Genomic DNA, 16900 nt, shown 5'->3' with positions numbered 1-16900 from the left:
AGTCGTGAGGGGGATTAGTGTTTTAGCTGACTTTGTTGTACTTGATGTGGGAAAAGGGATTAGAGGCGAGAATGGGCATCTCGTGCTACTTGGCCGACCCTTTATGGCTACCACCCATACTCGCATCGATGTGGGTACGGGAACTGTAAGTATGGTAGGGGCAGGTAGAGCGGTAACATTCTCAGTTTTTGATAAAAAACCTACTACCCCCACTTCCTTAATTCAAATCTGCTCTTATGTTGAAACATTTGATGCTTTGGATGAGGATTGTATTGTGCAGGAATTCCTTAATAAGTTTAAGGAGGAGGACGAGATTGTGGAGGAATTCCTTGCTACCTTGCAGGATGAAGCTGACATTGAGCATGAATCTCTGGATAAGCTGCACGAGGAAGGTGATATTGAGCAAGGCTTTCTGTGTGCCTTGCTCCTAGAAGAGAAGCTTGATGAGGTTGGGTCATTCAATCTCGTGGGATGTGTGGATAGAGGGCCATCCCAGAATACGAGCATGGAGGACTCATTTGGAGGACCCGCAGCTGCAATTCAAGAACATGTGTTTACAAGGGCGCTAAGGCAGCTGGATCTTCAATCGGATTTTGGTTAAGGGGTTCTCTTAGTCGGGCTGGCGACTTAAAAACTAGCGCTGCATGGGAGGCAACCCATGTTTTCTTGCTTTTTCTTGTTTCGTTTATCTTTCGTTTTGCTTGTGTTTGAGTTCTTTTGTTTCTGTTGTTTGGTGTAGGTTGTTGCGTTGGAGACTGCCTGTTCTAGGGATGAGAGTTGGGCAGACATCGTGGGACACTACAGACTCACCACTGGATCGGTATTCAGGGAAGTTTCCTCTTTCACCCCTCTTTTTGTTTGCACTGAGGACAGTGCCAGATTTTAAGTGTGGGGGGGCGTTTGTTGGTAATTGTAAATCCTGTGGGTGTCTTCTTGTTGTGTCCTTGGGCTTTCTTGTGTTGGGGCGAATGGTCCCCTTGCCTTGTTTTCTTGCTTGTTTTTAAGTGCATCGCATGTTGATAGTGGTTCATTGGCGATTCTGGATTGTGTCTGTGTTGTTTGTTATCCTCGTTTTTCTTGATTGATTTGTTCCCTATGAAGTGTAATTAGTTTAAGGTTTTGGTGCAACACCCTGATGAGCAACTCTTGATGTGATTTGTCCGGTAGATGCTAAGGGGAGTGTTTTCAGTGCAATTTCCTAATATCTGTCTCTGTTTGAATTGTTTGGTTGGTTGTTGAGTTTCTGATAGTCTGGGTCTCTGCTCCTCTAATGTTTTCATTATGAGCATGGGAAACCACACGAGAACATTTTGGATCACCTCCAAAAGTGCAATCTCGTGAATTTTGGCCCATCTATTAAGAGCGAAAATAACTTAACCCAAAAAAAAAAAAAAAAAAAAAAAAGAGAAGTGTAATATGAAAAGTGAAAGAATATGAAAAAAGGAATTGAGACATGATTGTAAAGGAAATTGCATTAGGAAATTCACCCTTAGCGGAGAATTGGGTCTGATCGGATTGAGTTGTATCACCTTGTTGTTGCACTTTTAAATCTTAGCTTTGAACACTTGATTGGGGGACTTTGATATTTTGAAAGATTTGGATTGGTTGTGTTTGCTTGGTGAGAAGAGTCGCTGGTGGATTTTCTGTCGATGTTGTGATTGTTGCTTGAGGACAAGCAAGGAATTGAGTGTGGGGGGGTTGTTTAGCCCTATTTTGTGATGTTTTTGTGAGTTTTCTTGCTGCGCATTCGAGCATGCTTCGTGTCTTTTTGATCTATATTTCACGTGCTCGATGATCTTTTGGATGTACTATTGTCGCGTGCAGGATTCACGAGTTGCCGAGCGTTTTGGCATTCTTTTCGAGCATTTTCTGGAGTTCGGCTCACGGCCGCCGCCGCCAGGCGGCGGCCGCCGTGGAGACGGCGGCCGCGGCCCCACGGCGCGGGCCGTGCACATTTTTGGTGAGAAATGCGAAGGGCGCTCACGGCGCCGCCGTGTCACGGCGGCCGCCGTCCACGGCGCCGCCGCCTCACGGCCGCCGCCGCCCCTGTGCAGTTCCGGCAGTTACGGATTTCACCTTTAAAATCCGATTTTTAGGGTTTCATTCATATTCTCGTCCCCAGCAGCCCCCAGGCGATTTTTCCTTGCTTTCCCTTAGTTTTTGAGTAGTTAGAAACATCATAAACATCTTGGATTCATTGGATTGCTTTGGATGTCAATTAACATTTCATCGGATTGGATTTCCTTGGATTGCTACGTTTTGTAAGAACTCATTTCGATTCTCTTGGTTATTTGAATCTTTGTTTTATGCTTTGGATGGATGTGATGATTAGAGATTATTGTCGTTGAGTTTAGATAATCTACGTGATTCGTAGTTCGTTGCTATTGCTTACGTTTTTCCCTTCTTGTTGGTGAAAGTTTAGAGATTTCTTTTTATGGAGATTAAGATTTTCTTTGCATTCGAATCTTATGCTTGATTTAGTTTCTTGTCTAGGTAGTTATTAATCTTTGATGTTTACAAGTTTATGATCGTTTGGTTTAGTGTTGGAGTTGGAAACTCTTGTTGATTTCGTTAATGTTCAAATACCATGTTCTAGTTAGTTCGTCGTTGAGTTGCTTGTGAAATTCTCTTTGATTGTGTGTGTTTGCTTAACATTCATTTGATTAAATGTTAATATGTTATTTCGCCTAGATAATCGTTGTTTATGGTGTTGAATTGATGATTGCTTTCTAGATTGCTAGTTTAGAACCCTAGCTTTGTTTGCCTTCTTGCATTCTTATTGGCTTTCTATCTTTTGCCTAGTTAATTAACTTTATATGCTTTATTTTAATTACGCATTAGTTAATCGGAGAGAAAGTGTCAGACCCAAACTTCTGATTAGAGTGTTTAGATTTCTTTTAAGTTTCTTGTGAGCAATACGATTAGAGCCCTGCTAAGTCTTCCTTGTGAGACGACTTGAGTCACCTTACCACCCTAGGACGACCTCGTATAAATTCGAGTCCATCCGTTAGGTGTTTTTGGATGAGTCAAGTTGCACCCGAGTCAACAACCCATTGAGGGGAAGATCTCGAAACTGAGTATGTTTCCGTTACAAGAGCAGTAGAAATACCTTGAGCTTTCTTCATCATGGGACAGTCAGACTTCCAATGTCCTACTTGTTGACACTTGAGCAGAGCAGAGCAGAGGTCAGAGGTCAGAGCAGATACCAGAGCAGAGCTGCTCAGAAGTCAGAGCAGAGACTAGAGCAGAGCAACTCAAAGGCAGAGCAGTACAACTCAGAGGTCAGAGCAGAGACCAGAGCAGAGCAGCTCAAAGGCCAAACCAGAGACCAGAGCAAAACAACTCAGAGGTCAGTGGAGAGACCAGAGCAGAGCAGCTCATCTGCACTAGGGTTTCTGCCTGGATCAGGGTTTCCGCAACCACCTCAGGCGGCGCCCCCAACCTCAGAGCACCCTTTCGACATTCCTGAACCCTAGTACACCCTAGGGTTCCGTCGAACCAAGGCTGCACACCAGCATCAACGCCGAAGCGGACGCTGCCTTCGCCACCGTAGTCACCGCGCCTCATCCACCTATTGATCTAACCAGTGACGAGTTAGGTCTGAACACCATAGACGCTGGAGCCAGAACTCCAGTGAATCGGATTCTGTTCATCCCATATCATCACCATGGTCAAACCCTAGCAGATGGAGAAGACGCGACTTAACTACAGCCATCTGCATGCCAACGCCATTCCATTCTCCGCCAGAACCACGACCCGTACAAATAGATTACAAATTGAAAGTACGAATACAACAGAAAAACTACACTAACCACATATTTTCTCGTGGTACAAAACTGCCAAACCGGTTGAACCGAAAGCGATTAAACAACCACGATAAGACGACAAAATAGGTTAACAAAACTAAAAAACCTAGTGATTCTACTATTCGTTTATCCGGCAGAGCCAAAATTCTGGAACCACGGCTCTTATACCAATTGAAGGAACGATATTGTGATATATGATCCACGTGCCTGTGACCAACTTTGGATACCAAACAAATACATACAAAAATCACAAGTGCCTATTACAAGAGAACGAGGCTTACTTGCAATTCCGGCGATGAGAGACTCGAGTGTTGATCTTCCAACTTGTTCCCACAGTAAGACTTGACGTTGGGTGGCAACTATCTTCAAGTCACCTCCCTCAAAGTTGGCGTCTCCTCCTCACTATTCTGCTCTAACGTGAATGAATAAATTAATTAGGTTTAGGGTTGTCTTATTACTTATACTAGGTATTAGTCATTACCTAAATAATAAGCCCATAAACATAATTAAATCAGACCAAGCCCAAAGGCTTAAGAGAGGAGAGGGACGCCCTCTTAAGAAGTACAAACCTTAATTGGGCCAAGCTGGGATCTACTAGCTTGAATAAAGTTTGGGCTCCCAGTGTTCGATTTTCTTATTCAGCCCAGAATAAAATCGAGACACATGCATTAATTTATTCCACTAGAAAATTAATACTGATTTACCTCTTTATTCTTTAGGTGAGTCAGGGCTAGCATTAGACTTAATTAATCTCCGTGTTTAAGATATCCAATATCCATTAATTAATTAATTCCTCTGACGATCAATTAATTAATTAATCAGTCATTTAATTATAAACGACATCTCGAGTGCTACCACTTAAACTTATTATCGTATCAGAACTAATTCCACCTGCATGGTTTAATACGATAAACTTATTAAGTTCCTCGAGAGGATATTAATTATCATCCTGTTATTAGCAGGACACAGATCCTTATTGCAATATAATCGCATGTCAAATAATAATTGCTATCACCCAAAGTATCGAGTATATTGAGCTTTAAGATAACTCTCACCCATGATAAATCAAAGCAATAGTCAATTAATTATTCACACCGATTAATTCAATTAAGGTTAAGACTATTTAAGTCACCGAGATCTTGATTCTTAATAAGTCAGAATATAAGAATTCATCTCATTGTGATCATGTTCAATACACGAAGGTACTAGCATAAATAAATAGTCACGACAAACTATTTATCCATTTATGCTACAATCTACACCAGCAACTCGTCCATAGTTGCCTTGATTGTGAACTCAATTTATATCTCAACTTTTTTCAATTATATGATCTTCTGTGATCTACAACACACCATATAATCTATAGTATGAGATAAATTGGACTATAATAGGATTATGCAATAACAATATTTCAGATAAAAGAATCACAGTGAACTGATGAATCAATGTATACAAGCATAAAGTATTGATTTCAGTATACAACCCTTCAGAGAGGAGGCTAGAGCCGCCGGCCACCGGCGGCTGGTTGCTGTCCGGTGGCAGCGGCAGGGGGAGATCGAGGGAGAGAGGGAGAGGGAGAAGGGGGCGGGGCTGCGTAAGTGTGGAGTGTGTGTTGAGGTTGTGGGTTTTAAATTAGGGTAAAAGGGAAAATGGGCTTGGGCCTAGGTTGTTTAATGAGCTTAGATTATTTAAGTAGTTGGGCTTACTTTAATTATCTTATGGGCTGCATATTTTATTTTAAATAAATTGGACTTACTTACTTTTAAAATAAATATCAACCCACATTTTTATAAGAAAATATATTTTACTACTTAAATTTTTTAGATCAATTATGTTTACATGATCCTATAATTTAAATTATTCTATAAAGTTCAATTAGGCCTTTATGTTTTATTATTTGAATTTATCTGATTAGGTGTGGCGCGACTAGGACGTGAACTTTAAATTCTCGCAGTTAATTTTCGAGTTCAAGTTTCAGGTGTGGAATTTATTTCAGTACATGTTGTGGTTAATCTTTGTCCATTTTAATATTATGTGTTTGCCATATGTGTTGTAAATTAAATTATATCGCTAGGGGCCCGCTCAATGGGTCCAGGACTTCACCGTCCTTGGTATGTCACGATACGATTTCATGTTACACTTAAGGTTGCAACCTATTCTCCAGGGGCCCGCTCAATGGGTCCAGGACTTCACCGTCCTTGGTATGCCACCGTGCGAATTTCAGTTATCAGTATTACAGTGCAGTGTGTATGTGTTGACTATTTTATTAACGTGGACAATTATTGCATGTTCCCACACTGAGTATATTTCATATGCTCATCCCATATTTAATATTTTCAGGTCATTAAGGTTGGAGACGCGTAGAGGATCGAATGGACGCGTCAAGTAAATATTTTTGGAAAATATAATGTTGTAGTTACACCTAACCTTTTGCTTTGTATAGTTTTCGAAGTCTCAAACTACTCTTGAGATTTTGGTGGAACTTATCAAGTATAATGTTATCATATTAGCTTTCTACCATGGATGGCCTTCTTTCAAAAGTTATTTCAAATATTTTATTAAAAAATTTATTTTCTGAAAATAAATCCAAATCTTTATTTTATGATATTTCCGCTGTCAAAAATTATTTAAATTCATATTTAACACTTTAATTATATTAGGGTGTTACAACCATTGACAGTTATTTGGACATTTTAGGTTGGGATCCCTATTAAAGTTAGTAAAGCTAATTGCGTGATAATATAATATTTAGTTAGGTTGTAATAAATTTCGTGTTTTGCTACTGTTGGTAGACGAGTACTCTTTTTCCTTGTTATGGGTTTTCCCTTGGGTTTTCCATGACAAGGTTTAAATGAGATTCGGCCCTTAGTTTGCTTTTCTGTGCACTCAAGGGTTTGTCTAGGTTTTTTGCTCTTTTTTTCCTTTTTATAAAATCTTATTTTAATAATATTTAGTACAATTATTTTTTTCTCTCTTTTGATATTAATTTTGTTAGTTATTATTTTATGAATCATTTTATTATACATAAAAAATTGTAAATGATACACAATCGCACTACTTCAACGAGTTAATGTTAATCCAAAAGTCTTACAACATAAACATTGCTGCCAATACGAGGTTTGAACATATTACTTTCTGGATCCAGTTACATAATATGCCCATTGCGTACATGGATCCCAATACCATCCGCCAATTGGGACAGCAAGTTGGCAATGTCGTAGAGATCGACGATAACAGAGGGGGCAACTGATGTGATCCTCGCCGGTATTAGTATGAACTTTTTCGGATCGATCAAACAAACACGCGCGAAAGACTTGATATGAACAAAATTGGTTAAACAACGAAGTAACAAAGATAAAGGATGGAAATCCCAAAACCTCTGAATCTAATCTACGAAGTAATCTAGGCGAACGAATCCATACACCCCAACGTATGATTGACGCAGCAACTCGGGGATGATGAATGACATGCGACGAGGGTTGGTGAACTCGCCGTTACGTCGATAAGTTGAATTTGCTTGGGCAAAATTTAGGAAGAACTCGAATTCCTCAAGAGAGAATAAACTCACAAATTTGATTAATAAAAGATAAGGTATGTTTTTCGTTCACATGCAGCCATATATATAGGCAAACTAAACCCTAATCTAATGAAGGGAATAATGTAAAATAAGGAAACTCAAAACAAGGAAACAAAGAAAACTTGTTCAACAAGCTTGGTCAAATCTGGCGAGAAAGCCAACTCTGGAAATATAGTCTGCTCTGGGACACCAGCTCTGGAACGTAGTCTTTTCAGACCTAAGTCAGCTCTGTAACTTAACTCTGCTCTGGAAAGTCCACTCTGCTCTGGGCTTTAGTCAGCTTTGGAAAATCCGCTCTGCTCTGGAAGTTCGCTCTGCTCTGGACTTCAGCTCTGCTCTGACTCTGGAAGTCTGCTCTACTCTGCAGGTCTGCTCTGCTCTACAAGTCTGCTCTGCATGGGCTTTCTTCTCTGCTCTGCTCGGGCATTCCATTCTACTCTGCTCTATACGCAATAACATTCATCATGCTTGCACTTTGCTCACTAACTCCATTATCCCCGATCGGCTTCCTCAACTCTTGTTTCCAAATTTCTTCAACCAAGATCATTAAGCTTTCCTTAAATTTCTTGGCTCTAGCTCGTGTTACCGGACCAACGGGAACATGCACCGGATCTCTGCTCTGGTCCGCATCAGCAACTATATTGGTAGATACGCTCGGGTGAAAGTTACTTGGTCTATCTTCGACCCATTGGTCCGGGGGATCCCATTAAAAATCGAGGGAGGGTCATAAGAAATCATGGTTCTGGTTTTGTATGAAAAGCTGCCTGACCATTTGTGATTCTCTTGTGGAAAACTTGGACATTACCTAAAGGAATGCTCAGCAAACGAGGAGTCTAAAGCAAACCCTAGCTTTGGACTTTGGCTCCGGGCAGGGCGTGGGATTGATGATTTATGCCTAATTGTTCTAATTTTAGGGGTTTGCATGTGCATATAAGTTAAATCTTCTGGAAATTGGTGCGTTTTATGGTCTATTTTATGCTTTGCAGGAGATTTAGGTCTTATAGATGGAAGAGTGCGATTTTGGAGATTTTGGGGTAAGAACGGTGTTTTTAGGCACACTTTGTTATGCAGAGCTGAACTTCTCTATGAAAGCCCGTGCCAGAGTAGAGAAGCCCGCTTCAGAGCAGAGGAGTGCGCTCCAGAAGTCGCCAGCGAAATCCGCTCAAGCCAGAGAAATGAGAAAGGCGAGCGCGGAAATGCCAGAGGAATCGAAGCGAGCGCGGAAATGCCAGAGGAATCGAGGCGAGCGAGGAAACGCCAGAGAAATCACTTCGCTACTGGAAACATAAGTATCAGAGGAATCGCTATGCCAAAGAAATCACCATTCCTCTGGCGATAGCCAGAGCGGAAGCCATTCCGCTGGCGAGAGTCCTGAATTCGGCCAGGGAGGAGATTATTTCCGGGGCGCGCGTCACAGCTGGAAAGTTGCCTTCTTTTGCACGATTCTATTGCCTTTAGAGTTCTACTTTGCATGGCAACTTTCATGGTGATCCAGAAGGATTTGAAGTCTATAAATAGGGCCATACTTTTCATTGTAAAAGATCAATCCCTAGCCCTAATTTTTGGAGTTATGCCGTGAAGAAGCATCCAGCGCTGCACTGCTCCGAAGCTTAGGAATTTACTTGCTTTCATAGTTTTTCATAGTTTTAAATTCATTGCTTTAAGTTAGATTTCAATTTAGTTTTTAGTTTAGTTTCTTGGATTGTGATTGAGTGACACAATTACACGTTCAAGACATTTACGGTATTTCGTATTTCAATTCAATTTATTTTGTTTAATCATGTTTACGTTTTTCATTCATGTTTATGCTTTCTTTTTAATTATGCAATTTAAATTATGCACTTTAGTTTCACGTCTGGATTAGAAGTCTTTAAATGTACAAGTATTTAATTTCATAAGTAAGTTTAATTTAAGCTCTTTAAAATCTTGCCTAGGGTTTAATAGTTCAATTCGCCTAGCTTAGTTTTATAATTCGGTTTTTAATTAAGTTTTTAATTCCAAGTTTTAGTTTAATAATCAATCTCTTTATTGCTTTCTTTTACTGCTTTCCTACGATACAATTAGAAGCCCTTTAAGACTTTCCTTGAGAGATGACACTGGGTCAACTTACCATCACTAGGATGTCCTTGTTCTATTGCAAGTCAAACTAGAGGTGTTCTAGGTTTAGTCAAATTTTGGCGCCGTTGCCGGGGAAAGTTTTAGGCGTTTTAGTTGTGTCGTTTTTACTTGCTTTATTTAATTTCCAGTGTTTCTCGTTTTTGTTTTTACGTTTCTTCCACTCGGTGCGTTTAATCCGTTTGTTCAGTGTTGTGCATGCAGGGACGCCGTAGTCTTAAAGGCAAATTGGTGTCTCCTTTGCATAGTACGAGCGAATAGATTTTCAGGAAGAATAGCTGCAAAGGAGTGATCGGGGACGACAGAGCAGACGGTTCAAACTCCAGCTCTGACGGAGAAACACGTGACAGAACTGAAGATTTCTTCTCTGACTCTGAACCTGAAGTTCCAGAGCAGACTGTAGAAGAGGAAGAAGCCAGCTCTGCCAAGTCCTACTCTGATTCTGAACTACCAGAGCAGAGCGCAGGAGAGGAGGAACAAGATTCGCCAGCCAGCTCTGACTCTGAGCCTTCAGAGCAGCCAACAAAGGAGGACGCCAACTCTGCCGATACAGTGCACACGACAGAAATGGCAAAACAAGCTAAGGAGGAAGAGGCCAGCTCCGCCAATTTCAACACTGAGCAGAATTTAAACGAAGAAAAGAAGGAGATGACCCAAAACATGGAGTACATGGGAGACTTTACCAGGCCAGTGATTGGAGATACCAACACGTCGGCAATCGTGCTCCCCACTACTGTGAGAAACTACAATCTCAAACCAAATAACTCGAATTTGCTGCCGGTATTCCACGGGATGCCAAGCGAGGATGCGCTGCAATTCATTCGAGATTTTTGCACCCAAGTGCAAACGATTCCTCTGCTTACTCTCACAGAGGATCAACTCAAGCTCAAGTGCTTCCCCTAAGCACTTAAGGACCGGGCGAGGACATGGATGCTATCTCTGCCGCCCAACTCTATCACTACATGGGGAGATGCTTGTGAAAAATTTATGCTGAAATACTACCCAAGCCACAAAACGCAGGAACTGAGAACGAGGATAATGGAGTTCACACAAGGAGCGGACGAGCCATTGCATGAAGCTTGGGAGAGATATGAAGAACTCATCCGTCAATGCCATCAACATCAGTTCACCAATGTTATGTTGATGCAGTTCTTCTACGATGGGTTAGTACAAACTGCCCAATTTATGGCGGATAGCACGGCAGGAGGTAACATAGCTCGGAAGACGACAACAGAGCTAAAAGAGATTTTCAAGACTTTGGCCGAGAGCTCCCAACAAAAGTCAGTCTGTGGACGGAGAGTGGAGGCTAGTGCCGTGACAAACCAGTTTGAGCTGCAGAAGCAAGTAGCCGATCTTGTGAGACAAGTGCAGCATCTTACGATGGACAAGAAGGAAAATTCAGCTCTGCCAATGACAACGCCGCCGATGCCAGCTCAGCCAAATCCTGCTCTGCCGATGTCAGCCCCGCCGAATCCAGCCATGCAGTACGTAGAGCCGTGTGGTATTTGTGGAGATTTCAGCCATGGGGCCAATGAATGCCATAGAATGGGAGAGTTTACTCCAGAAGGACAAGCTGAGGTCTATGCGACACAAGGATTTCAAGGCTACAATCAAGGGCCAAGCAGACCTTATGGGCAGAACATGAATCAAGGTCAACAAAATGTTATTGGAGGATGGAGAAATCAGCCGAATGTTGGATGGGGAAATCAAAACTTTGGGGGGAATCAATACCGTCGACCACCCCAAGTGGGCTACCAACAACAACCACCTTACTTCCCACCGCAGCAAGGCTCTTCTCAACCATATAGACCGCTATACCAACACCAACAATCAGCTCCGCAGCAAAGTGCACAGCCCATTCCACCACAGAAAACATCTCTCGAGGATACCTTGCAAGCCTTCATGGAGATTAGTAAGCAAAATATGGAGATGGTGAAGCAGAATATAGAGTCTCAAGCATCTACCATAAAAAGGCTTGAAACAACTGTCGGGCAACTTTCCGGTACTTTAAATCAAATCCAACAACAACAGCAGCCCGGGAAGTTTCATGGCCAACCTGCTCAGCCGCATGAAGCTCTAGCTGTAACTGTTCTCCGCAGTGGTAAGATGGTGGATAACAAAGTGGATGTTCCTGCACAGACCAGAGCAGAGCAGCCAAGCTCTACCCTCATCAGAGCAGCGGAACAAAGCCAGGCCAGAGAAATCAAAAGCCAGGCCAGCGGAACCAAGCCAGGCCAGCGAAGTCAATCTCCAGAGCAGAGGAATCACTTCGCCAGCGGAATCACTTCGCCAGAGTTGCCAAGCTTGGCCCAGACCAGAGCTGCCGAGTTCCGCTCTGACCAGCCCGACTGATGGAGAGAAGAGAGACCAGCAACAGGAAGGAGAGAAGGCGAAGGAGGTCAAGCTCCACAAAGCTACTACACCCTATCGACCACCGGTTCCTTTTCCAAACAGACTGAGGAACGAGAAGCAGGACCGACAGTTTGAGGAATTCTACAATATGTTGGCCAAAGTAAATGTGAATTTGCCTCTTCTTGATGTGATCAGAAATGTGCCTGCATATGTAAAATTCTTCAAGGATTTGGCATCTAACAAGAGAAGATTTGGAGACAATGAGAAGATTCTAGTCTCAGAAGTAGCAAACTCAATCATGCAACAATCCTTACCACCAAAGCAGCGCGATCCAGGTAGCTTTGTAATTAATATTGCTTTGGGAAATGGTAACGAAGCCACGGGTATGTTAGATCTGGGAGCGAGAATTAATTTGATGCCTTACTCTATTTTTCAACAATTAAAGTTAGGTAATCTGAAATCCACTCGCATGTGTCTACAACTTGCTGATAGGTCCGTTAGGTACCCCCATGGGATAGTAGAAGATATTCTGGTTAGAGTCGGGGATTTGATTGTGCCCGTTGATTTCGTAGTGCTTGAGATTGGGGATGTGCATGAGAATGGTAGAGATCACACTCTGCTATTAGGAAGACCCTTTATGGCGACCACTAACACTTTGATTGATGTCAAAAATGGAACTATTAAAATGACAGTGTTAGGGGAATCAGTGTCTTTCTCAGTGCATGAAAATCGGGCTATGCCTTCCGCCAACTTTATGAATGAATGCTCATATATAGATGCTATTAATGGCTTGGTTGAGAAGGTATTTTTACAGGAACAGGAATGCGTGGAAGTTTGCGCTGGATCAGCAGACATGGAAGAATTAGCTCGGGAAGTTGAAGAGTTCAGCGCTGCTCTGCCCAGTAACCCTGCATTGCCCAAACTTGCACTGCCCAACTTAGAGGAGGAGTGTTGTTCAGAGCGGCTGATGGATGAACAGATGGAGGCGAAAAAACCATCACTCGAATTGAAGGAACTCCCAACCAATCTCAAGTACGCCTTTTTAGAAGACGGAGATGAGAAGCCAGTCATCATCTCGTCTACTCTGACTCTAGAGCAAGAAGCGGCGCTGCTCGAGGTGTTGAAGAGAAACAAAGCAGCGCTGGGATGGAGCCTAGGAGACATACGTGGCATTAGCCCAGCCACATGCATGCACAGGATCAACCTAGAGGAAGGCGCTGCACCCAAGCGAGATGCCCAGCGACGCTTAAACCCTACGCTGATGGAGGTTGTGCGCAAGGAAATCCTTAAGCTACTTGCCGAAGGGATTATTTTTTCTATCGCCGATAGTGAGTGGGTGAGCCCCGTGCATGTCGTGCCAAAGAAAGGAGGAATGGCGGTTGTGCGCAATGACAAGATGGAGTTGGTGCCGACATGTACTACCACAGGATAGAGGATGTGCGTTGACTACAGGAAACTGAATGCCGTCACTAAAAAGGATCATTTTCCTCTTCCTTTTGTTGATCAAATGTTAGATCATTTGGCAGGGCATGATTTTTATTGTTTTCTTGATGGTTTGTCAGGATACTACCAAATCGCAATCGCACCGGAAGATCAAGTCAAGACTGCCTTCACCACGCCTTTTGGGACATTTGCATGGAAGAGGATGCCGTTCGGATTGTGTAATGCACCCGGGACGTTTCAACGATGCATGATGTCCATATTCTCTGATATGATTGGTAAATTCGTGGAGGTTTTTATGGATGATTTTTCGGTTTTTGGGCAGTCTTTTCATGATTGTTTGACTAAGATTGATGTAGTGTTGCAAAGGTGTATTGAAAGTGGCCTAACCTTGAGTTGGGAAAAGAGTCATTTCATGGTTACTAGTGGGATTGTCTTGGGTCATGTGGTGTCTAAGCATGGACTAGAGGTCGACAGAGCCAAGGTGGAGGTAATCTAAAAGTTGCCGCCCCCTATTGATGTCAAAGGGATTAGGAGTATCTTAGGTCACGCCAGTTTTTACCGGCGTTTCATTAAAGATTTCTCTAAAATTAGCCAACCTCTATGCAAACTGCTAGCTCAGGATGTTCCTTTTAAGTTCGATGACTCTTGCATGCATGCCTTTGAAACATTGAAACTTAAGTTGAGCTCTGCCCCGGTTGTGATTGCGCCTGATTGGTCATTGCCCTTTGAGATCATGTGTGATGCGTCTAACTCTGCCGTAGGAGCGGTGCTAGGTCAGCGTGTGGATAAGATGTTACGTGTAATTTACTATGCTAGTTTAACTCTGAATAGTGCACAAGTAAATTACACCACTACTGAAAAAGAGATGCTTGTTGTGGTCTTTGCCTTAGATAAATTTCGAGCATACATCATTGGGTCTAAAGTCATTGTCCATAGTGACCATGCCACGCTTCGATATTTGATGACCAAACCTCAAGCTAAAGCTCGTCTAATCCGTTGGGTCTTACTGTTACAAGAGTTTGATGTAGAGATCAGGGATAGGAAAGGGAGTGAGAATCATGTAGCTGACCACCTTTCCCGTTTGGATAATAATTTGATAGACTCGAGTCTTAATTGCATCCCTGAATCTTTTCCTTTTGAGCATGCATATGCATTCACCCTTGACGAGTGCAGAGCTGCCGAGCTCTGCTCCGCCGACTCCAGAGCAGCCAGCTCCACTCTGGCCAGCTTTGCCGAGCTCTGCTCTGCCGACTCCAGAGCAACCAGCTCCCCTTTGGCCAATTCCACCGAGATCACCTCTACCAACCTTGCCGAACTCAGCGTTGCTCAGTGCAGCCCTGCGAGCGTCGAGCCCTGGTATGCAGATATTGTAAATTACTTAGCTTGTGGTATTCTACGGCCGGAGCTGACGTCGCAGGAGAGAAAGAGATTTTTAGCTCAGTGCAGGCATTATTATTGGGAGATTCCTCACCTCTTCAATATTGGAAAGGATGATGTTATTCGACGGTGTGTGCCGACAGAGGAGCAACAACAAGTGCTGAAAATGTGCCATGAAGATCATTGTGGTGGACACTTTGCGGGGCAGAAAACAGCACATAATATTCTTCAATCAGGTTTGTTTTGGCCTTCCATTTTCAAAGATGCACAGACTTTCACTCTTGCATGTGATCGGTTCCAGAGAGTAGGGAATATCGGCCGCAGGAATGAGATGCCTCTTCAAAGCATTTTAATTGTCGAAATTTTTGATGTATGGGGCATTGATTTCATGGGGCCATTTCCTACTTCGCATGGGTTTCAATATATTTTACTTGCTGTAGATTACGTGTCCAAATGGGTTGAGGCTATCCCCATGCGGACATGTGATGCTAATGTGGTGCTTAAGTTTGTGCAAGAGAACATTCTTTCTAGATTCGGATTTCCTAGAGCTATTATTAGCGATGGAGGCAAGCACTTCTGCAACAAGTTGTTTGCAAAGCTCATGAAGAAGAATGGGATCACGCACAAGGTTGCAACACCATACCACCCGCAGACCTCTGGACAAGCCGAGACGAGCAATCGGCAGATCAAGGGAATTTTGGAGAAAACGGTCCAGCCCTCGCGCAAGGATTGGTCCGTAAAGTTGAATGATGCTCTCTGGGCGTACAGAACTGCCTTCAAGGGTGTACTTGGGATGAGTCCGTACCGTCTCGTCTATGGCAAGGCCTGCCATCTGCCGGTGGAGATTGAGCACAAGGCTTATTGGGCGATCAAAGCTGCCAGCTATGACTTGGACTCTGCGGTGAAGCAGCGCACGCTGCAAATGGAGGACTTAGATGAGCTACACAACGAGGCGTACGAGAATGCGAGGATCTTCAAGGACAAAGTGAAGCGACTCCATGACCGCCGTATCTGCCATAAGAAGCTTTGCCCCGAGATGAAGGTACTCTTATTCAATTCTCGACTGAAGTTGTTCCCGGGTAAGCTGAAATCTCGATGTAGTGGTCCGTTTTTACTTAAGGAAGTGTTTGAGCATGGTGCCATTGAGCTATTCAATGAAAACACGAATGAGAGCTTCAGAGTGAACGGCCACCGAGTGAAGCCGTACTACGAGCACCAGAGCTCGACTATGGAGGTGGAGTCTCACGCTCTGCACCAACCCAGCTGAAGTTTAGCTCTGAAGTCGGGCTGGAGACTCTAACTCTAGCGCTTGGTGGGAGGCAACCCACCGTTGGTTTGTTTTTCGTTTTTGTTTTTCTTTATTTTCTGTTATTTGTTTCGTGTCTTTTCTTAGGCTTCGGTTGCTTTGCGGATACTTTGATGCTTGGTGAGCATGTCTTGTTTTCAGCGCGCTGCACTTGGCCAGCGCTGCCCTTTTCCGCGCTGCACTTTTCCCCGCTGCCCTTTTCCGCGCTGCACTTTTCCCCGCTGCACTTTGCCAGCGCTGCACTTTTCCCCGCTGCACTTTGCCAGCGCCGCCCTTTTCTGCGCTGCACTTATCCACGCTGCTCTACCAGCGCTGACCTGATTCAGCGTGGCCACTCTTCACTCTGCCACAGACGCGAATTCCCCTCTTCACCACCTCTCACGATGCTTCAGTTTTTCCATGCCGATAATCAGGGACGTTTTCTCAACTCTTCTTATTTCTTTTGTGCCCTGAGGACATGGCATGCTTTAAGTGTGGGGGGGTGTTTTATTGTGCTTATGTTTTCAATTGGGCGAGCTTAATCTTTCTATGCTTAGTTTTTAGTCTCGAATCTTGCGAGTTTTTATGAATTTGTGGAAGAGTAGATGGTTTTCGATGCAAATTTCAGGTTTGTGAATGAATGGTGGTTATTCTTGTTTTACTGTTGATATGTGTTTCTTGATTGTGCAAAGAATTTGAGTTTTGTTGCAACACGATTGTAAGAAAGTGAAACGTGATTTGTCCGGTAGATGCTAGAAGGAGTGTTGTCATTGTGATTGCCTACGATCGTATCTTATTTGTGAAAATGTTGGACGAATTGCCAACTTTAAAATTGCCAGCTCTGAAACATCTGGCCTGTTCTGAAATGTGATAGCTCTGAGTCTCTGCTCCTCTAGTCTAACTATGAGCATGGGAAACCACGTGAAAAGACTTTGGATTACATCC

General features: G+C 43.2%; 1 protein-coding gene and 1 pseudogene across 1 annotated transcript; both read left to right on the top strand.

Annotated features, from left to right (window-relative positions):
• The window catches only part of LOC131006516 (uncharacterized), a 42471-nt pseudogene extending 28193 nt beyond the window's left edge, over positions 1-14278 (top strand).
• A 1314-nt stretch (positions 14279-15592) lies between these two features.
• On the top strand, positions 15593-15937 carry LOC131015525 (uncharacterized). Its single transcript, XM_057943970.1, has one exon. The coding sequence runs from the start codon at positions 15593-15595 to the stop codon at positions 15935-15937; it is 345 nt and encodes a 114-aa protein (XP_057799953.1).
• Positions 15938-16900: the final 963 nt, after the last annotated feature.

The sequence above is a fragment of the Salvia miltiorrhiza genome, chromosome 1 (genome assembly GCF_028751815.1).
Source record: "Salvia miltiorrhiza cultivar Shanhuang (shh) chromosome 1, IMPLAD_Smil_shh, whole genome shotgun sequence".
Classification (NCBI taxonomy): Eukaryota; Viridiplantae; Streptophyta; class Magnoliopsida; order Lamiales; family Lamiaceae; genus Salvia; species Salvia miltiorrhiza.
Note: the sequence above shows the minus strand (reverse complement) of the source record. Positions and strands in the feature narration are given on the sequence as shown.